Source organism: Chiloscyllium punctatum, chromosome 20 (genome assembly GCF_047496795.1).
Source record: "Chiloscyllium punctatum isolate Juve2018m chromosome 20, sChiPun1.3, whole genome shotgun sequence".
NCBI lineage: Eukaryota > Metazoa > Chordata > Chondrichthyes > Orectolobiformes > Hemiscylliidae > Chiloscyllium > Chiloscyllium punctatum.
The window spans coordinates 35033406-35053265 of NC_092758.1; the positions used below are offsets into that span (position 1 = coordinate 35033406).

Below are 19860 nucleotides of genomic sequence, written 5' to 3' on the forward strand. Positions count from 1 at the left end.
TGAAGATTTATTCCAAATTTAAACCCGAGGACAAACCTAAAGGCAATCCATCAAAGACATCTTTTGAGTTAGTAGCGTTGCAGAGATAAATGTAAGCAAATGTACTAACCAGACTGGAACACCAATACCAGCAGCATGCAACTTTCAATATAATGCTCCAAATCGGAACTGCTGATTTCACTCCAGAAAAGGTCTGGGAGAACAGCAATTGTGGATACTTCCAAAGACATAATTGGATTTAGGGATTGGTTTGAGGGAAATGACAAGGAAATCCAGGATCACCTAGCATTAAAAAGGTCCACTTTTAGTGTGTAGGTTTGCTCGTTGAGCTGGAGGTTTGATATCCAGATGTTTCATTACCTGGCTAGGTAATATCATTGGTGACCTCCAAGTGAAGCGAAGCTGTTGTCTCCTGCTTTCTATTTATATCTTTCTTCTGGATGGGGTTCCTGGGGTTTGTGGTGATGTCGTTTCCTGTTCGTTTTCTGAGGGGTTGATAGATGGCATCGAGATCTATGCATTTGTTTATGGCGTTGTGGTTGGAGTGCCAGGCCTCTCTGAATTCTCTGGCATGTCTTTGCTTAGCCTGTCCCAGGATAGATGTGTTGTCCCAGTCGAAATGGTGGTTTTTTTCATCTGTGTGTAGGGCTATGAGGGAGAGAGGGTCGCGTCTTTTTGCGACAGCCAGACTACTAAGACCCCATCGGAATCCTAGTAGCACACAAACCCATCAACACTCTCAAACAAAAAATTAACAAACTTAAAAAACTCAGTACAACCCATGGACAAAACCAACGTCATCTACAAAATTCCATGCAAGGACTGCCACAAACACTACGTAGGACAAACAGGAAGAAAGTTGGCCACCAGGATACATGAACACCAGCTAGCCACAAAAAGACACGACCCTCTCTCCCTCTCCCCCAGTTAATGAAACGTCAGCGAGCAAACCTAAACCTCAACCTGAGCTATAAACCTTCACAAACCTTGCAAAAAAGGTCCACTTATCAGGCTCCCCTGGCTCAGTGAGCCAAGGGAAAAAAGCAGCCTCATCAAGCATGTGGAACCTTTCGTGTCAACTGAAGAACATCCAAAATTACTAATGGATTGTATTTACAGAAAAGAACGAGCTGTATACTGATGATGGTTGACATAAACTGTTATGAAGCACTGAAGTCTGTCTTTGAATCAATATGTTGAATTGGAAAACCTCCTAAGGAGGTCCACTGGTGAGACACTGCATGCTCCCACGAGTTAAGCCTGGGTTGCTGGTCTGAACACTTTATCTCTTTTCAGCACCAAATGCACAGTATGTGAGAATTCCATTAAACACAGCGAACAACCGCCTATCATGGAAGAGCTGGATAAATGCCCTCTTTTTTTTTTAGTGGAAATTGTCCTCTACTAGATGAAGAGCAGCACCTCACACCTTGAAGCATAATAGTCCTACCCAGCACACAAATCTCCATAAGTTTTCTTGGCCTGCTCTGAACTATCTGGAGTGATTCCATCAATGCTAACTCGATAGTATCCTCAAGTTATGTTTACAGAACTGTATTGTAAACATAGAAGCCCTTGAAAACTGCCAACATCACAAGCTTCACTTCCATTCTCATGCAAAGCCTACTGTGTTGTGCAGGTCATAAGGAGATTGCCTGTGCAAAGTCAATTTTGCAGAGAGTTAGCTATTGGTAAATGGAACGGAGGTGCCCTTTGCAAGTGCTTTCTATGTGAAGAAATCTGCCTTTCTCTGCCAAACACCAGTAGAAAGCACAGGTTGTGATCTAAACATTGATTGTGATGCTTGGAGATGCTACTTTTGGAATTTTTCAAACTTTCTTTTGAATGAGCTAAAAATCAGCATGAAATGAGAAAGGAGACAAAGATAGATCTAAGTGTCTCCAGCAGTGACTGCACCTCCACATACACCTGCTGTGGGCGAATGTGCTAGTGATTGCAGGCCTAATTAACCATTGGTGGAACTGCAGTTAATGAGTACAATCTTCCTATAATTGTCAGCAAGGAAGAAATGTCGAGAGTGCACAACATATTCAAATCGCTAGTGTATAGAAGCTGTCCCAAAGAAATCCCCCTTGAAAAACTGCAGTTAAGATCAAAACATACACACACTTTCTTTTCATCTGGTTTTCAGTTCGACTTTGTGTCTTCAATAATTCATATCTTTTAACTCTATTAGGCTCCCTGTGCTGCTTTATTTGGACCTTTGTAAGTTTTCTAAGTATTGTTTTAAAGTCTACTTTTAACATCTTAGACTCCACATTATTCTCACAGTCAGGTTTCTTACCCTCTGTGCCCTAGTCTCCACACTGTTATCAAATGGTCACTCATATAGCAAAGAGGAAGAGAGTGCAGTTTAATCACTTTTTTTGGTCTAATGTCCACAGCATGGAAGTAAATCAAATTTGTATTTAAAAATAAAACTCAACTGTTTTGCAGGTGAACGTCGTATTCGTGTTCATACCATGTGTCTACCTGTTGTGAACTCCCTGTCAGACATTTACGCAGGAGCAGATGTTCAGGCTGTAACATGCCTGCTGGCCAGCATGGGTATGTTTCAATTCTGACCAAACTTCTGCAAAATTGTATTTTTGATGTGCATGTAAATAAAGATGGTGTCAAATATTCTAATTTGGGTAAGTTGTAATAGTACCTTTTTTACAGGATGTTAAAATTTTGGGAGTTAAGATTGAATAAATTTCCACATTTAATAGTATTCAAGTTTTCAAATGTTACATTAGATTTTCAGTACCATAGTTACACTGTACAGACTACCTACTTCCCTGACAAGTAACATCATAACATTTAAGGCTAAGGGCCTAAAACTGGAAAATGGGACTAATGTAGATTTTTTTTTTGTAGCTTTGGTCCATTGAGTCTGGACTGCCAAAGAGCCTCTTCTGTGCTAAATGATTCTAAGCATCATAGGTAGATTAGTGGCTTATTCTCGTATTTTTGAGAGTATGTGGACACTAGTGAGTGTGTGCATAGATAATACTGTGAATTATATTTTTTCCCATTCAAAAGGTAGTGCTTGCTTGTCTTATGAAATTAGTACAGTTTTTTTTCCCTCTAGCAGAAGTTGAAGATCTTTTTCATGATCCTAATGTTAACACTGAGGTATTTTTGTAAACTTCATACTTACTGCAACTGTTTTAAATATTTGCTTAAGGAATAAATATACTAAAAGCAGAGCAGTTCTGACAGTGTACTGGCTTGTTGTCCAACACTACTATTTGCGTCTTTATGTGAAATCGTAGGGAGAGGTTTGTTGAATGTTTTCTTGAAATTACATTTGCAGTTTACTGTTTGCGAACAAACTAGAATAGTATTTCTACTGTTTGTGTAGGATGATGAAAGATATCTGCTTTGACTCCAATACTGTCTTGCTTCCTCCTTCATTTAGCTGTGGATCGATCAATTTCATCAAGTTTGAGTGACGCAAGAGATGCTCTGGTTAATGCTGTGATTGATTCGCTTTCTACTTATCGTACTTCAGTTTTAAGCCAACAGCAGCAGCAACAGCCAGGTGTAATGACTCCCTCTTCATTGCGGTTGTTTCCCCTCTATGTGCTAGCCCTATTGAAACAGGTATGGAATACCTTGATTTCTTGCAATATTTTCTTTCCTGGAATAGCAAGCCTAAATGTTTCTTTAAACTCCTTGCAGTATGTTTACTGTCATGGACTTCTGATTGGGCCAATAGAAGTGCTCCATCAAATTTGGGTAAAGCCTAGTCTTTTCCATGATGCTACTTTTTTCCCCTTTCACCCCAACATCTCTTACCTATCAAGAAGACATACTGCCCCTACTGATTCAGATCTGATGGCTGTCTCAGTCATAACTACACTTGCATAACAAATTGAAAAGAATCCCATGACTCTTGAATGTGAGAAGAGATTAAACAATAAATAGTGAAGATGTATATTGCATTGATGGCAGAAACATTATGGGAATTGATTGAAAACTTGATTGAATCAAGTTAATGGTTTTTCAGAAATCTTCTCAAAAATAGCTAAGCAGAAGAGCAATTAGTTTTCCAGAGATAGTTGTCAGTTTTGCATTAGTTGAATGTTTAATTGTATGCACATGGCACAAGGATTTCATTTGTACTCCGTTACTAGGAATAGACAAACTGAGATGCTTAGGGCTCAGAGGAGCATTTTCATAGTATGTATCTCCATCATTAAAAGTGTAAAAATATGTATAAAGATGCTACTTCAATTCCTTAACTAATTCGGAGAATAAGCTGGTGTGCAAATTCTCGACACTGAAGATAGAATGGATGAGAGTGATGTTAATCCGAGGTGAGGCTGTCGCCAGAAATGGGTTGCCTTAGGCTTTGAAAGAATTTGAAGGTGTGAATGAAGATTTACCATTCTGTGCATTGGGATCAATGCAGGTCGGTGAAGGTGGTGAGTAGCACTTGGCTGTTTAGGGCAACTTCATATATTTATGCATGGAAGGTGGAGAGTGGGAGACATCTAGAGAAATTGAAGCTTGAAACCAATCAAAGCTTTTAGACAGTGCTTACGTGTTTGCTGTTTTCAGTGGTTGTAAAGTGTGAAAGCTGGCGGGAAAGTAGGGAGGATGGCGATAGGTGGATGCAGGTAGGAACTGATTGTGATTGGATGTTGGGGAGGGTAGAGTGGATGGGGGAAAGAAATATGGACAGGTAGGTCAGGTCAAGAGGGCGGTGTCAAGTTAGAGGATTTAATCTGCGATGAGGTGGAGTTGGGGAGATTTGAAAACTGGCGAAGTCAATGTTGATGCCATGTGGTTGTTGGGTCCCGAGGCAGAAAATGAGGTATTCTCCCTCTAGATGGTGAATGGTTTTGATTTGGAGGTGGAGGCGGCCCAGGATTTGCATGGCCTTCGGGGAGTGTGAGGGGAGTTGAAGTGGTTGGCCATAGGGCGGTGGGGTTCGTTGATGTGTGCGGACCAGGGGTGTTCCCTGCACTGCACCGTGAGTTGGCGCTCCGTCTACTCAATGTAGACGAGACCATGTTGAGAGCAACCAACATGGTAAATGAGATGGGAGGATGTGCAGGAAAATCTCCGCCTAATTTTAAAAGGATCCTTTCAAAAGGGTTTAAAATTCAGAATGAAATAGCAGAAAATGTATCTTCACTGACTTCTATTGAACTCAAAATGCCCATTGTCTGCACTCCTCTGACTTGCAAATGTACGTTATAGCACTGTCTTTAACTTACCATGACAATAGATAATTAGTGTATAAATTGGGATTAAATAGAATTGTTTGGGAACACTTTTTTTTAAGGGCAATTTTGCATGAGTTATGGAAGTGAATGTGGGTGCTGGCAGGTGGGACTAGATTGAGTTGGGGTATCTGGTCGGCATGGATGGGTTGGACCAAAGGGTCTGTTTCTATGCTGTACATCTCTATGACCCTACGACTTTATGGTCTTAGATGGAGGTGTGGGCACAGGGCAAGTTGCCAGGTGTTGGTCGTGGGTTGGTGGGAAGTGTGGACCTAATGAGAGGGAATGGTCTTTGTGGAACGCAGGTAGGGGTGGGGCAGGAAATATATTTTTGTTGGTGGGTCTAACTTTAGGTGGCGAAAACGGCAGAGGATAAAGCGCTGTATCTGGAGATTGACTGGGTGGAATGTGAGCATGAAGAGAGTTCTATCCTTGTTGCAGTTGGGGGGGTGGGGTCCAAGCGCAGAGGTGCGGGAGGTAGAGATGATGTGCTGGAGGGCAACGGTGATCACCTGAGGGGGGACATTGCAGTTCTTGAAATAGGAGGCCATTTGGGATGTCTTGAAGTGGAATTCCTCCTCCTGGGAGCAGATATGGCCGAGGGGTTGAGGGGAAATAGGGATCACATTTTTACAGGAAGTGGGGTTGGAGGAGGTGTCATTGTTGAGTTGGTCACCAGAGACCATGTTCCAGGAAAGGGAGGGAGGTTTCTGAGATGGTCCATGTGAATTTGAGATTAGGGTGGAAAGTATTGAAGTTGGTGAACTGTTCAACCTCTTCATGGGAGCACGAACTGAAGCCAATATAATCAAAGTAGCCAAAGAAAAGGTTTGGAATGGTGCTGATGTAACCAAGTAGACTTTTCCACATAGCAGGCATAGCTGGGGCCTATGTGGGTGCCCATTGCTGCTGCTCTTGTCTGTAGGAAGTGAGACGACTCAAAGTTGTTGTTCAGGGTGAGGACCAGTTCCGCCAATCGCATGTGTCAGAGGGGGCCTGGCTGGGTCGGTGGAGAGGAAGAAAGAGGGCTTGTACGCCTTCGTCATGGGGGATGGAGGTGTATAAGGACTGGATGTCTGTAGTGAAGATGAGGTGTTGGGGGCTGGAGAATCAAAAGTCATGGAGGAGGTAGAGGGTCTGGTTGGTGTCCCAGATGTATGTGGGGAGATCATGGATCAAGGGGAACAAGACAAAGTTGAGACATAAGGGGATGAGTTCGGTGGGGCAGGGGCGGGTGGAGACAGTCGAGCGGGGCAGTCAAGTTTATGGATCTTGAGTAAGTGGTAAAACCAGGCAGTGGGGTTGGGGAACAGAGGCTGCAGCCTGTGAATGGGAGATCCCCTGAAGTGATGGTCTGGGAGGTGATGGCTTGATGAGAGATGGGGTCAAGGGGATGGTAGTAGGAAGAGATGTCAGCGAGTTGGCAACTGGCTTCGGCCAATTCAGCACAAATCAATATATTGCGATTCACTTTATAGTATGGGGATTTCATGGCACACCTCTGCTATGTGGAGCATGTATCCACTCCTTTTATAATGTCCTGTCAATTGTTGGCCGTGGTGGCATGTTACAATAGACTTTCATTTTACTGATGAAAAGTAGGCAATTTATTTGTGTAAAGCAAGTTCCCATTAAAAAGTAATGCAATAAAGATCAGATGCTGTGCTTCCTAATGGGGTCATGGGATTAGGAAACAGGACCTCACTCATTTGGGATTTGGAGGAAGCCTTTTGCTATCATGTCGCTTCAAGAAGTGATCATCTGCATTTGATTGGTAAGGAGCTCTTTGCAAGCTTTAGTAGTCTCAACACAGCAGTCCCCAACGTGAGGCATGTCTATAGTTGTGGACATTCTCCACTTTGTTACAGTGCTAAAGAGAGCTTGTAGTAAACTGATGCTTCTAATCAGTAGACCCATACCTGTCAAATATTTGGGAGCTCAATCGGCTCTTTTTAAATTTGAGATTTTGAAACATTTACAGTTTTGGGAAATCTTATTTGCTGACTGTCAGATGTTGCAAAAGGAAATGGAGGAAATTTTTTTTTTCCTTCTCCAGGATATGAACAAACCTTTTTAAAATATTCTGGCAGTACACGAGGATATTAATTTCAGAATAAAGACCTTTCTCCTTTTTTGGTCTTTTATGCATTCAACTTGTAGCTGTATCTTCAAGGTTGAATATATATTTGTGTTGGAAGTAGTACACCTGCATATAAAGTTAGCCCCTTTAAACTAATGCAAGACTTGTCTGCCGAAATGGAATACAGTGATAAATCTGATTAGATTGAATTCATGTAATGAATGTTACTGTGCATTACTGAAGATGATCAAATTGATTTTCCTCTTAAGAAAACTTTGCAAAAATGCAAACATGTAGGACATGGTAAAGAATGAATTTTCCAAAGCTGAACATGCAAATATATTTGAGAAAATGCTAAATTACAGTCAACTTGGAGCATTGCTGTAACCAATTCTGTTAACTGCAGTGTCAAAAATTAATGATGCAACTGTTCTTCCTGCTTGTGTTTCAAATCACTTTGTGTCAGGGTGCCAACTTTGACCAAATTTACAGTATGACTGCCTGAGTTTCATGTTTTTTTTGTAGTGATTAGAGCATGACTTTCCATGATATTAAGTTGTAATTTTACACAATGGGAAGTTGAAATGTTGCTCATCGAGATATTTCCTTTTCTAAAATTTTTATTTACCACCCGTGCCTAAAATAGTTAACAACTGTCTGTCTTTGTTACAGAAAGCTTTCAGAACTGGAACTAGTACAAGACTAGATGACCGAGTGTTTTCCATGTGTGAAGTTAAATACCAGCCTGTTTCTTACCTCATGCTAATGATTCATCCAAATCTGTATAGGATCGACAATCTGTCAGATGAGGTAGTGCCTTTGTACAGAACCATTTGTTAAACTCTTAAAATATTGAGCAACTTTGTACTGCATTTTAATGTATTGCTTTTTATTGCAGGGATCCATTAACATTAATGATAAAACCATACCTCAGCCACCAATTCTCCAGCTGTCTGTAGAGAAACTAAGCAGGGATGGTGCCTTCTTAATGGATGCTGGCACTGTAAGTGATATTGTTATATTTTTATTCTCCAATTTCATTTGTGTTCTATTCAACAAACATGGTTGGTTTTAGGAATTTGCTGTTACTTATGATTTACCAATGCAGCACTTGAAGTATTTTCTTATTGAGGCCAGGCACTAAAAGTCACAGATTTTAAGGTATCTTGATCATTACTTTCTTCCAGGCTTCCTGGGTATAGCTGATACAGTATATGGTTTCAATAATGATGTGTTAAGTCAACCATAGATGGTTGTTATAATCATAGTGTTTGGCATAGAAATTGATTTGGGTCAGAGTGTGTTGTGGGTGGTAATGGCAATAACTAATTTTTACTGGCATGCTGGACAATTTCCATAAGTCTGCTTGTGCTGCTGAGCGGTTTCTTTGATTTGTCCCATCATCTAAACATGAGTGTTAATGGAAGATTAACCAAATACTATTGCTTAGAAGTATTGAAGGAATCAAAAGTTTTCACATTTTTTTTATTCTGTTGAATAAATATTGCCTGAGCATTTACAGGATCCAAGTGACTTGGCCTGTTTGAAAGAATTATAAGCCAATTAGCTCCCTCCACCAACCCCCCCCGCTCCTCCTCCTCCCCCCCCCCCCCCCCCCCCCCCCCCACCAACCAAACTTGTTTAGCCATTCAAGTAAATCTGTACCCAAATTCCATTCAGTCTTACTAAGCAAAATTCAATTGACTGAAGTATTGACATCAATTAGACCACCATTCAAGTCAGATGTATGAAAATATGCTGCCTGAATTCGCGCCTCAATATCCTAATAGTAACCACAAGTTAAGCCCTCTTGTTCTGGCTTATCCCAACAGATAAAATTGTTTGACTGTATCTATAGTACTAAAGATTTTGGCATGATCTAATTGTAGAATTTATGATCAGCATTCTAGGGCATACCAACCAAGTTTGTGCAACCTGATCTAATATTTTAAGCCTTTAAAATCCTGAAAATTTGAGTGAATTTTTACTCTGCTAATACCTCCTGAGATTCTGTGCTCAAATTGGATAGTACCTAGATAGTACCTCTCAGCACTTGATAAGGTGTGACTACGATTTATCGTAGAAGCATCACTTCGTTTTTTTTTTGTACTCCAGTACTCTTGAGGTAATCAATATGATAGTACTGGACCTTTTTGTTTACTCTGTAATTCTGCACACATTTTTAATTATATGGGTGCCTACAAAATACTTTTGCACCCCCACAGCTCCAAGTAAATTGTCACATTTGGCTCAAATCAAAAGTGGAAAATCTTTCAGTTTCCAACGTTGAAATCTATCTAACTTTTTTCCCACTCATTTGGGTTCCTTTGCAATTTCCTGATCCTTTCAACATAATTTGGTTACTTATTGTAGTATCATTACATTTGCAAATGGATCTCTATCCATTCAAGTCACTGAAGTACGTGGTGAAAAGCTGGACTTAAGTTTGAATCCCACTATGAATGCTATGAAGAGAAGGAAACGTGGTCTAACTCGCATTAACTTCGGCACCAGATAGATCAATGGCAAACTTGAATAAACCTTTCACCCATGCCAAAATTAGATAGCTGTCTTTTAGATTACAACTTCACCATAATTATGCTCAGAAATCATTTCTCAGACAACATCATCAGTGTCCCTATCCCAGCATAGGTGGCAGCATTGTTTGACAAGTCTGGTGGGAGTTGCCCTGGGAGTTCTCAGCATTGATTCTGGGCCTCTGATGATGTCTTGGGCCATCAAGTCAAATGTGTGCAAGGAAACCTGCTAATGATTATATACTGCAGCCCCTCATCTGATGAATCAGTACTCCTCCTTGTTGAACATCACTTAGAGGAAGCATTGAAGGTGACAAGGATACAGAATATACTCTGGGTAACAGTGTTCAGTGTCCATCATAGAGTAGCTTGTTGGCACCACAACTGACTGACTTTTTCTGAATCCTAAAGGACCTTCTTCCTAGACTGGATCTGCACCAGGTGGTGAAGGAACAGACAAGAGAAAAAGTAATCTGGTCTCACACTTATCAATCGGCCTGCAATAGAGTCTCCTTGTGGAGTTGAAATCCCGACTTCTGATTTAAGTATATCTTTCCATTGTGTTGTGGCATTATTACCTGACAAATTTGTAGACTTCTTCTAATAGATTTAGCAACTCAACTGGGCATCCATGAGATACCGTTTGCCATCAGCACAATTGTGCAGACTGTTTACAATGTCATGGCATGGCGAGTCCCACTCTGCCCAAGACGGGATCAACTCTAGTTCAGTGAAAAGTGCAGGAAGGTACATCAGCGGTGCCAGACAAACCTAAAAATGAATTGTTGTCATTTTGAAGCTACAGATGCAGCTAAGGGATTCCACAACCAACTGATCAGATCTAAGCTCTGCAATCTTGGCACAACCTATCATGAAGAGTGGTGGACAATTAAATATCCACATTCTTAAAGTTGGAGATGCCCAGCACAACCTCACCATAATTATGCTCAAAACTTTGTCTTGCGGCCAATTTTCCAGGCGACAACAACACTGCCATCCCTGTCCCAGCATAGATGGCGACAGTGTTACACATCTGGGAGTTCTCAACATTGATTCTGGATCTTCGCAATGTCTCAGGCCAACTGAGTTGGATGTTCCACCTCTGCTTTCTCTGGAGATCCTCCGCTTTGCAGATGCCAGTCTTCAGCCAATTCACTCCAGGTGTTAGTAGAAACAACTAAAAGCATTAAATACTGGCAATAGTACTGAAGACTTGTGCCTGAGGACTTGTCGTGCCCCTATCCAAGTTGTTTCAGTATAGCTATGCATTGATATCTACCTGACGGTCTGGAAAGTCATGCAGTTATGCCTTGTAAACATATAGCAGGAAAAATTCAACCTGGCCAATTACTGTCCCATCAGTCTGTTTTCGATTATCAGTCAGGATAGGGAAGAGGTTATCAATAGTGCTGTCAAGCAGTAGCTGCTTAGCAGTAACCTGCTTACAGATACTCTGTTTGGGTTCCTCCAGGGCCACTACGGCCTTGGTTCAAACATAGGCAAAAGAGCTGAATTCCCAGCGGTGAGGTGAGTGTGATTGCCTGAGTATGTTATCATGGATCACTAGCAAAATTGGAGTCCATGGGAATTCAGGTGAGTAAAGGAGTCTCATCTAGTTAGAATCCTATCCAGCACAAAGAAAGATGATTGTCGTCATTGGTAATCTGTCATCTGAGCTCCAGGATATCTCTGCAGCAGTTCCTTCTGGTAGTGTCGTAGGCCCAATCATCTTCAGGTGCTTCAGCAATAATCTTCCCATGGTCATATTGTCAGAAGTTGTAATGTTGTTGATTGCACAGTATTCAGCACATTTGTGACCCATCAGCTGTCCATCTTCAAATGGTGCAAAAACCTGGACAATATCGAGGTTCGGGCCAACAAGTAACAAGCCACATTTGTGCCATATAAGAGTCAGGCAATGACCATCTCCTCCAACAAGAATGAATCTAGCTATCAACATTGACGTTGGATAGCAATGCACTTATTGAATGTCCAATATCAATATCCTGGGAGTTACTATTGACTAAAAACTGAACTGCATTAGCTATGTAAATACTGTGGCTACAAGAACAGGACAGAAGCTGAAATGCTTCCAGAGAGTAACTCACCAGCTGGTCCCCCAAAACCTCTCCACTGTCTCCAATGCACAAGTCTGGAATATGACTGAATTTTCCCTGCTTATCTAGATGGATGCAACTGCACTGAAGTAGTTTGACGCCATAAGGAAGCAGCCCACTTGGCACCATGTTCACAAAAATTCACTCCCTCCTCCACTACTACTCGGTAGCAGTAGTGTGTATCATATCCAAAATGCACTGCAATAATTCACCAGAGCTCCTTCGACAGCACTTTTCAAACTCATGATCTCCGCCATCCAAACAGACTACACATCTGTGGGGACATAAGTTCCCCTCAAAGCCATTCACCATCTTGGCTTGGAAATATACACCTTTTTCATTAACTCCATCCCCGGCAGCCTGGTGGGTATACCAATACCAACTGGACTCATACCACTGATTCAAAAAGATAGCTGAACACCACCTGCCGGGCAATCTGGGATGGACAATAAACGCTGAACCGGCAAGTGATGCCCACAATTTGCGTATGCATTTTATTGAAAACATCGCAAATTTATTAAATACCTTTTTATATACCACAACCCTATGTCCCTCCAATCCACTTTGAAGTGATCTCACAAGCAAAACTCATGCAGATTTTGCACATGTGACCCTTCATAAAGCAACAATTATCTGATATTTGTTTGCGTTACTATTTAGTGTCTTTCATTTCGGAAATGCTTTACATTGTAGTTGCACTGTAAAGAATTACAGGCTTTAGGTTCCATATTGAGAGTTTAGACCAGAATTGAGCCATTTTTGTATACATGTGATCTGAGAGGGATTCTAAACATTGCCTTTAGTGTTGGCTTGAAGGGTTACTTGTTGATCCTAAGTGCACTGAAAACTGTTGCAAAAATTTCAGATCCATATTGAAATCCGTACTTTTCACCAAATTGCAAATCTGTTTTGAATAATTATGCTCGGGGAAGTTGTTATATTTGGATAGTAGTAAATATGCTTTCAGCGAAAATGTACTAGTAGTAAAACTGATTTTAAGCATTGTGTTTCAGCTTGCACAGTTTTACAGTACAGAGCATCATAGAAGGATCAGTAGGCTTTTTATTAAGAAAGCATTTTTGTGCTAGTTAAGGTGGAGAAAACACTAATTGAACAGATTTCACCTGGTCAGTCGAGTTTTGTCCTGTGGAAAATTGGACTTTTTATCAAGTTACGTGTCTCTAATGAAATCTCATGCACTCTGTTGCTTAGGTGGGAGTATTTTCATTTTTTGTTTGTGCATCTGAGCAAGCTGTGTTTATAAAGATTCATGTCACTTGAAAGTCTTCATCTAAAATTGGTCCAGACAAACTTCATCAAGAACTCTTTATCTGATATTAGTTTTATCAGCCTGTGTTAGACGCTCATAAGTTTAGGTCAAGAATGATGAGATCGCTCACATTGTTGCATTTATAGCTTGAAGTTAATTTTCAATCGGTATCTTTTCTTTTTTTAAAAAAAACTTGTCTCTTTCAGGCTTTCTATCTTTGGCTTGGAAAGAAATGTTGTCCAAACTTTGTGAGCAAAGTTCTTGGTGCTTCCAGTTACCTTTCCATACCACAAAACATGGTAGGTGTAGGACATAATAAACTTTACAAATAAAATGTCTTCCTTGTGTGTCCGTGGTGCTTAATTATTTGTTTCTAAGTTGAAGATGTGGTATAATTGCAAGTATCTTCAATTGACAGTACCTCTTTCATAATATGTAGCTCTTGATTGCCTAGGTTTGAACTGTTGTCAGAATGTCAATGTATCTTTCCAAATTTTAAGTTTTGTGGGATTTAGTAGCACTGGCTATGTCAGCATTTCTTGCCTATCCAATGTTCAATGGTCCTCTTGAGCTGTGGTAACTTTTACTTTTAGCAACCTGTAATTGCCCTTGAGCTGATTGGCTTGCTGTAAGCTATTTCAGAGGATCATTTGAGTGAACTGCATTTTTGGTGGGTCTGGGGTTGCATGTAGGCCAGACTAGGTAAGGATACAGTTTTCCTTCCCTAATATACAGTAGTGAACTAGATAGTTATTTATGAGAATCAGCAATGGTCCCATGGTCTCCATTAGGCTAGCTTTTAATTCCAGATTTTTACTAAATTCATATTTCACTATCTGCCGCAATGGGTTTAATTTTCATTAATTCTTTCATGTTTTAATATGTCATTAGTGTTATTTTTGATATATTTTTAAATTATCTCTGTTTATCTCAACTGAACAGATACAGCTTCCAGAGCTGGACACTGCTGAATCTGAGCGAACTAGAGCTTTCATCTCCTGGTTGCGAGAGCAAAGACCATTTTTTCCTATACTCCATGTAATTAAGTAAGTTTTGTATTTTATTACAAGTTGACAAGTGTTTACAGACCAAACCTATTTAGTGAACATGTTAATGTTGGTCCACACAAGATTGTTGCAATTCTCCTAAAGCATCAATATTTTTCTTTATCTCTCTTGTACTTATCTAGCTTCCCTTTATGTATATCTTTGCTAATAACCAATGGCTCAATTGTGAATTTCACATGCTAACCACAATTCAAATCTTGAAGTTTCTGCTGAATTCTCATTGTGTTTATTAATTGTTCATAAACCTACGGCCTCTCAGTTCTATTCTTCTACAGTAGAAATGCGTTCCATGTAGCTACCTTTTTAAACTCTTTCATGTTCTAAAAGATTGCTGTCAGGTTACACTGTCATCTTTTTGGAACGAAATCTGTTCAGTTTATTTTCTGATTTTGATCTATCTTCTCAAGTATAACCTCCCAATTCTGATACCTTCCTAGCTTTTTGTTGATCAGTTTTTCATGCACCTCATTTAGTTTTAAAGAAATAAACCTTACTTCAAATGTGCAATACTCAAATTGGCCATCACCCACGTTAATTATCTGACTTGATTAACATCTGTAACTCCTCTATCGCTGGCACTCTGGCTGCAGTGTGTGCTACCTGTTGCAGCAGTTCACGCATGCTTTGATAACACCTGCCAAACTGATTGCATCCTAATGCATTGAATACCAAAGGCAACAGATGTGTAAGTATGTGGGCACGTTTCCCTCCAAGTTAAACACCATTTTTAGACTGTGAACTCAAGTGAGAGTCAGATGATAAAATGGCTTTCAGTTGCCTTTATTCAGAGAACTTGCTATTACAGGTTTCTAAGCTACAAGCTACAGCATTGAGTGGAAAAGGGGCTTTCTTAGACCATATCTTAACATGATGTGGAGGTGCCAGCTTTGGACTAGGATGGACAAAGTTAAAAATCACATGACATCAGGTTATAGTCCAACAGGCCTATTTGGAAGCACTGACTTTCAGAGCACTGCTCCTTTGTCAGGTTGCTAGCTTGCGAAGGAGCAGTCCTCTGAAAGCTTGTATTTCCAATAAACCTGTTGGACTATAGCCTGATGCATGATTTTTAACCATATCTTAATAGACAACTCATTAATATGATGAACATTTTCAGGACGCAATTATCAATACATTAAAAGGTTTAACATTTAAAGGATGTAGTTATCAGTTCATTAAAATGTCTAGAATTTATAGGGTGCAGTAATCAATTCATTGCAAAGTACTTGAAACTAACTGATTCAGATAGGTACTTGAGAACTGTCTGTTCAGTTAAATGGTTTAGTCCCACTGTGAACACTCTGGTTACCTCGTGCTGTATGCTCAAAGGCTTTTACTGTGGTAAACAGTCACACCTACCTGCTCTTTTAGTTTCCTTTTATCACAGTAGTTGCCACTGGAAACTTTTGATTCTGATCTAATGAAATTTCCCTGATTTCAATTACTATTCCGCGCCCCCCCCCCCTCCCCCCACCCCTGCCAATTCCAGGCTTTGAAATCACTGTGCTTTCATCATTGAGTCAGTGATGGGGAAGTCTTCCCCATAACAGTGCTGAGGAGGTAGCTGCATCACAGCCTGCAGTAGTTAAGTTAGTAACTTAGCTCTACCCTCTCAAGGGCAATTCAGGATGAGAGATAAAGTGCTGGACTTAAGCAACATTTTTAAAAAATATATAAACGATAGGTTTATTTGGGATGATTGACTCAGCAAAGTTGCTTGTATGTTTATACTCCAAAGTATGTGACTTTCCTCTAGCCCCTCTCAGCCCTCCAGACTGGTGCTGCAAATAATGCTTGGCAGTGTTGAGATCTTGGCACAGAACAGATCATAGTTTGCATATGGCAAATGCCACTGAGGAACAGGAGAAAGCTAAGAGTAGAACTTAAATTATTCTTGGTAATCCTAGCTGCAGGAAAGGAAACTATTGCAGCCTGTGCTGTGGTTATGTTTATATTGGTGCACGTAAAATCGATGCAGTGGAAGATGTTGAAAATTGGTTGTGTTGAAAACCACAAAGCTGAAGGGAATTTCGGGAGAGTAGTAACTACTATCACAAACCTTCATGGTAACTTTTACCAGGCAGCCTTTGTGAAATGAGTAGGATAGGGTTGGTGAAGTGTTGACAATATTTTCAGAAAGGGATATTCACAGGACTGGGTATTCGACTCACTAATCATCCTCGGTTTCACCATTCTATAAGACATAAGTAAAAAGAGTGAGGAATTACTCTGATTGAAAACAGTTGTCTCCAGCAGTAGCTACACAGAACTGAATGCCATTAAGACTAAGCAGTTTGCTTAATTGGCACCAGCCAAGTCTAAACATCTCCCTTTGTCCATCAACAGTGGCTACATTGTATACCGTTGCAGAATCTGTTGCTTCAGACCACTACCCTCCCCTACCTGTGACCTCTATTATATTAAAAAGCAATGGCAATGAGTGCATGGGAGCCTCCAAAGTTGCATGCACCCTTACCTGATTTTTCATTCTTTCCATTATCAGCTTCCTGCCTTCCTAACAGGATTATGGGATTCCTCAACACATGAACTGCAGCAATTTAAGGTGAGACCTCCATGGTCTCATCAAGAGCAACTAGGAATGGGCAATTATTTAAATGCCTTTTCCAGGAGGGGAAAAGAACAGAATTCCTATTACATTTGACTTTCACTGACAATTTTATGTAAAACCAATGTATGCAATCATTTGTGTTAAATACAGAAGGTTCCTCCAAGCTGCAAAAGAAATTAATACCTGGTACATTAAAGAACTTTTCAGGAATACAAAAATTTAAGCCTTACTCTTGAGACTAAAATGCTTTCTACATTTTGTGTGTTTATAACAACAACTCTAAAGTGAGTAATTGATAATGTTTTGAACAACATTCCCACTTCTGTTTTAGCATATCTTGCACTAAACTTGAATATTAAAAAAGTGCTATTTTATATGCCATTTACAACTTTGTTTCAAAGTAAGTGGCAGCTGGATAAAGCTTTTGAAGAGTTTTGAGTAGAGCCAAGAGGTGTCATGTCTTGAGATTTACGAGGTTTGAATTTCAAAAAGAAGCAATGTCGTGTGCTCTGAATGCATCTTTGAAGCATGCAGTACATACACTGTTGAATTCAGATAGTTAAGGATACTTGCAATTCTTTTATTACAGCAGAAAATTTCTGAAACTAGAAAATGTCACAAATTTGCATCTTATGCCAATTTAGAGTTCAAATTTTAATTTATTTTGTCCTCCTGAAATGCAATAGCTCATTTTGATTTTGCCAATGGCTTACAGGACTGAATAAGAAATAATACGTGTTTTGTAGCTACTCAAATGGTAGAAGGTGAACGGAGACCTTTTTCATTTTTTTTGGTCCAATCTAACTATTAAGATGCCTATTTTTTTTAAGCTGATGTTTGAAATGTTATTTGCTTATGTCTTAACACTTCCCTAAATTCTATTTAAGTGTTAACATGTATAAAAAGTTCAAAATACCATTAGTAATGGAGATGTTGCACTTGTTTCCTTGGCACAGGGATGAAAGTCCTCTTAAAGCCAGCTTCCTACAGAACATGGTTGAAGATCGGACAGAGTCAGCATTGTCTTATTATGAGTTCCTACTTCATGTACAACAGCAAGTGAACAAATGATCCACAAAAGAAATGCAAGCTTCTGCTGGGTGGAGACAGCTCATGTTGGTACAAGGGTACCAGTATTTATAAATGCTTAATAGAATAATTAAATATTGGTATCCTTGTAAATCAAGCATATTCTAGCTTTCATTGAGCCAATCTCAATTTCCACACAGTATGGAAACTTTTAATAGGTTGGATGAGAAAAGCATTATAAATAGAATGAAGCCATTTTATGTTAAATCTAGCTGCGTACAGTTGTGAAAACCTAGGTGTACCAGTTCTGTTCATGAGATTTTTGGGTTTCTACTTTTGGGAGTGTGGGCTTTTTTAAATGTCACACACGGATGTAAGCATGGTTCAAATATTCTGTAGTAAAAGCTGTGGAAACTAGAGGAAATCATCACTGTCTAATTTGGTGTAAACTTTTGATTTCAAATCGAGCGATGGTTCAATGTCTGCTCCTCTTCCCCGCCCTCCAAAGAACAGACAGTACTACAAGAAATGCTTGTGAAGGACACACCATGTAACAGTGACATTTTATCACTATTTCTGTACATGTGGTCTTTACACCTGGCAATTTAGGATGACAGGGCAGACTTGAAGTCATTGTTTGTAATCTTATATGCTGATGGAGTCGTTTATAGATTCTGGTCTTGTCATCTGTAATTGCTTCTCCTGTATCATTGTGCCTGGTCTTGAATCAGCTAAATATGACCATGTTCAATGTAACATTATCTTAAATTTGCTATATTTTTCTAGTTTCTCCTTTTTTTACTAGGAAAATACAGATTTATGCAAAAGTGACTTATTTATGTAATTCACAACATATGGTAAAGTGTGATTTATATTGTTGTTGCTGTATTGCTAATATTACCACATCTTTGTGCTTGGAGTATCATGTGCATCACCTTTTTAAATTTGTCTTGATATTTAAGTTTGAATGATTCTAATATGCTAATAGGCAGAGTCTGTAACATTGCCTGCCATGTCTGGTATTTCTACTTGAAGAGACAAAAACTTTTGAAATCATTGGGACATATGTATTTTACAGACATGCTTTTTAATACAAAATTGTTTAAATTAGTGAACAAGTTGATGCTGCAAAACCTGCTGTAACAGTATCTGGGACCACAAATATTCATTTGAAAGTCCATACACTATGAAATGTAATCTGTAAATAGTAAATTGCATTTTGTAAAGTAGTGTATAAAATTGTAACAAATTAAATCCTAATTCTCTTAAAAGTTTCTAATACTGAGGCCTTGAATATTGATGTGCTGTGCAATTCCTTAGCTTTTTTGGGGGTGTGCGAATGGGGCTATATTTCTAGCATGTGATTATAAAATAACATTGCACTCAGCAGTATTGTAGCTACTATGTTGAAATGAATGAAAAGATGACTGTTTGTGATGGTCACTGTACCTCAATTTGTTTTTCTTTGTGGGAATAATTTGCAATTGGAAACCATCTATAAACTAAATGTCTTAATGTATGGCTGAATTTGGCAGTACAGAAAATGACTTTGTTTGAATGACAGAAGTTGAATAAGAAAACACTGTTTGGAGTCTAGCTGTTTCTGTATTTGAAATGGCTCAAAACAAAAGGTTCAATTGCATTTCTCATTTGCCTATTTAATACTGTTTTCTGACTCTGTTTTCCAAATAAATACTTATTCAGATTGGAGTTAAATATCCCAGCTGATGGACCTTTGTCTTAGTGAGCACATTGGTATTTTGGGCTAGTTTTAATGGAATGTTGGCAGCTGTTTTATCGAGGTCTGAAATTTCATGACATTAACCAGAGTTATTGACAGTAAATACAGTATTGAATAAATTATACTGAACTAATAATCTCAAAATTAGATTTGAGAGGGTGCAGAATATTCTCAAGGGGGAGAGGGGCCAGCAGGAAGTCATTGTGCACA

The 19860-nt window shown here is 39.4% G+C and overlaps 1 protein-coding gene across 1 annotated transcript in view; it reads left to right on the top strand.

Annotated features, from left to right (window-relative positions):
• The window catches only part of sec24a (SEC24 homolog A, COPII coat complex component), a 64232-nt gene extending 44607 nt beyond the window's left edge, over positions 1-19625 (top strand). The window contains exons 17-23 of the mRNA XM_072590660.1: positions 2458-2568; positions 3425-3609; positions 7993-8130; positions 8219-8323; positions 13451-13543; positions 14187-14290; positions 17837-19625. Of these exons, the coding sequence (XP_072446761.1) occupies positions 2458-2568; positions 3425-3609; positions 7993-8130; positions 8219-8323; positions 13451-13543; positions 14187-14290; positions 17837-17951 (851 nt within the window). The 3' untranslated portion in view covers positions 17952-19625. The remainder of the gene's footprint in view (positions 1-2457; positions 2569-3424; positions 3610-7992; positions 8131-8218; positions 8324-13450; positions 13544-14186; positions 14291-17836) is intronic.
• Positions 19626-19860: the final 235 nt, after the last annotated feature.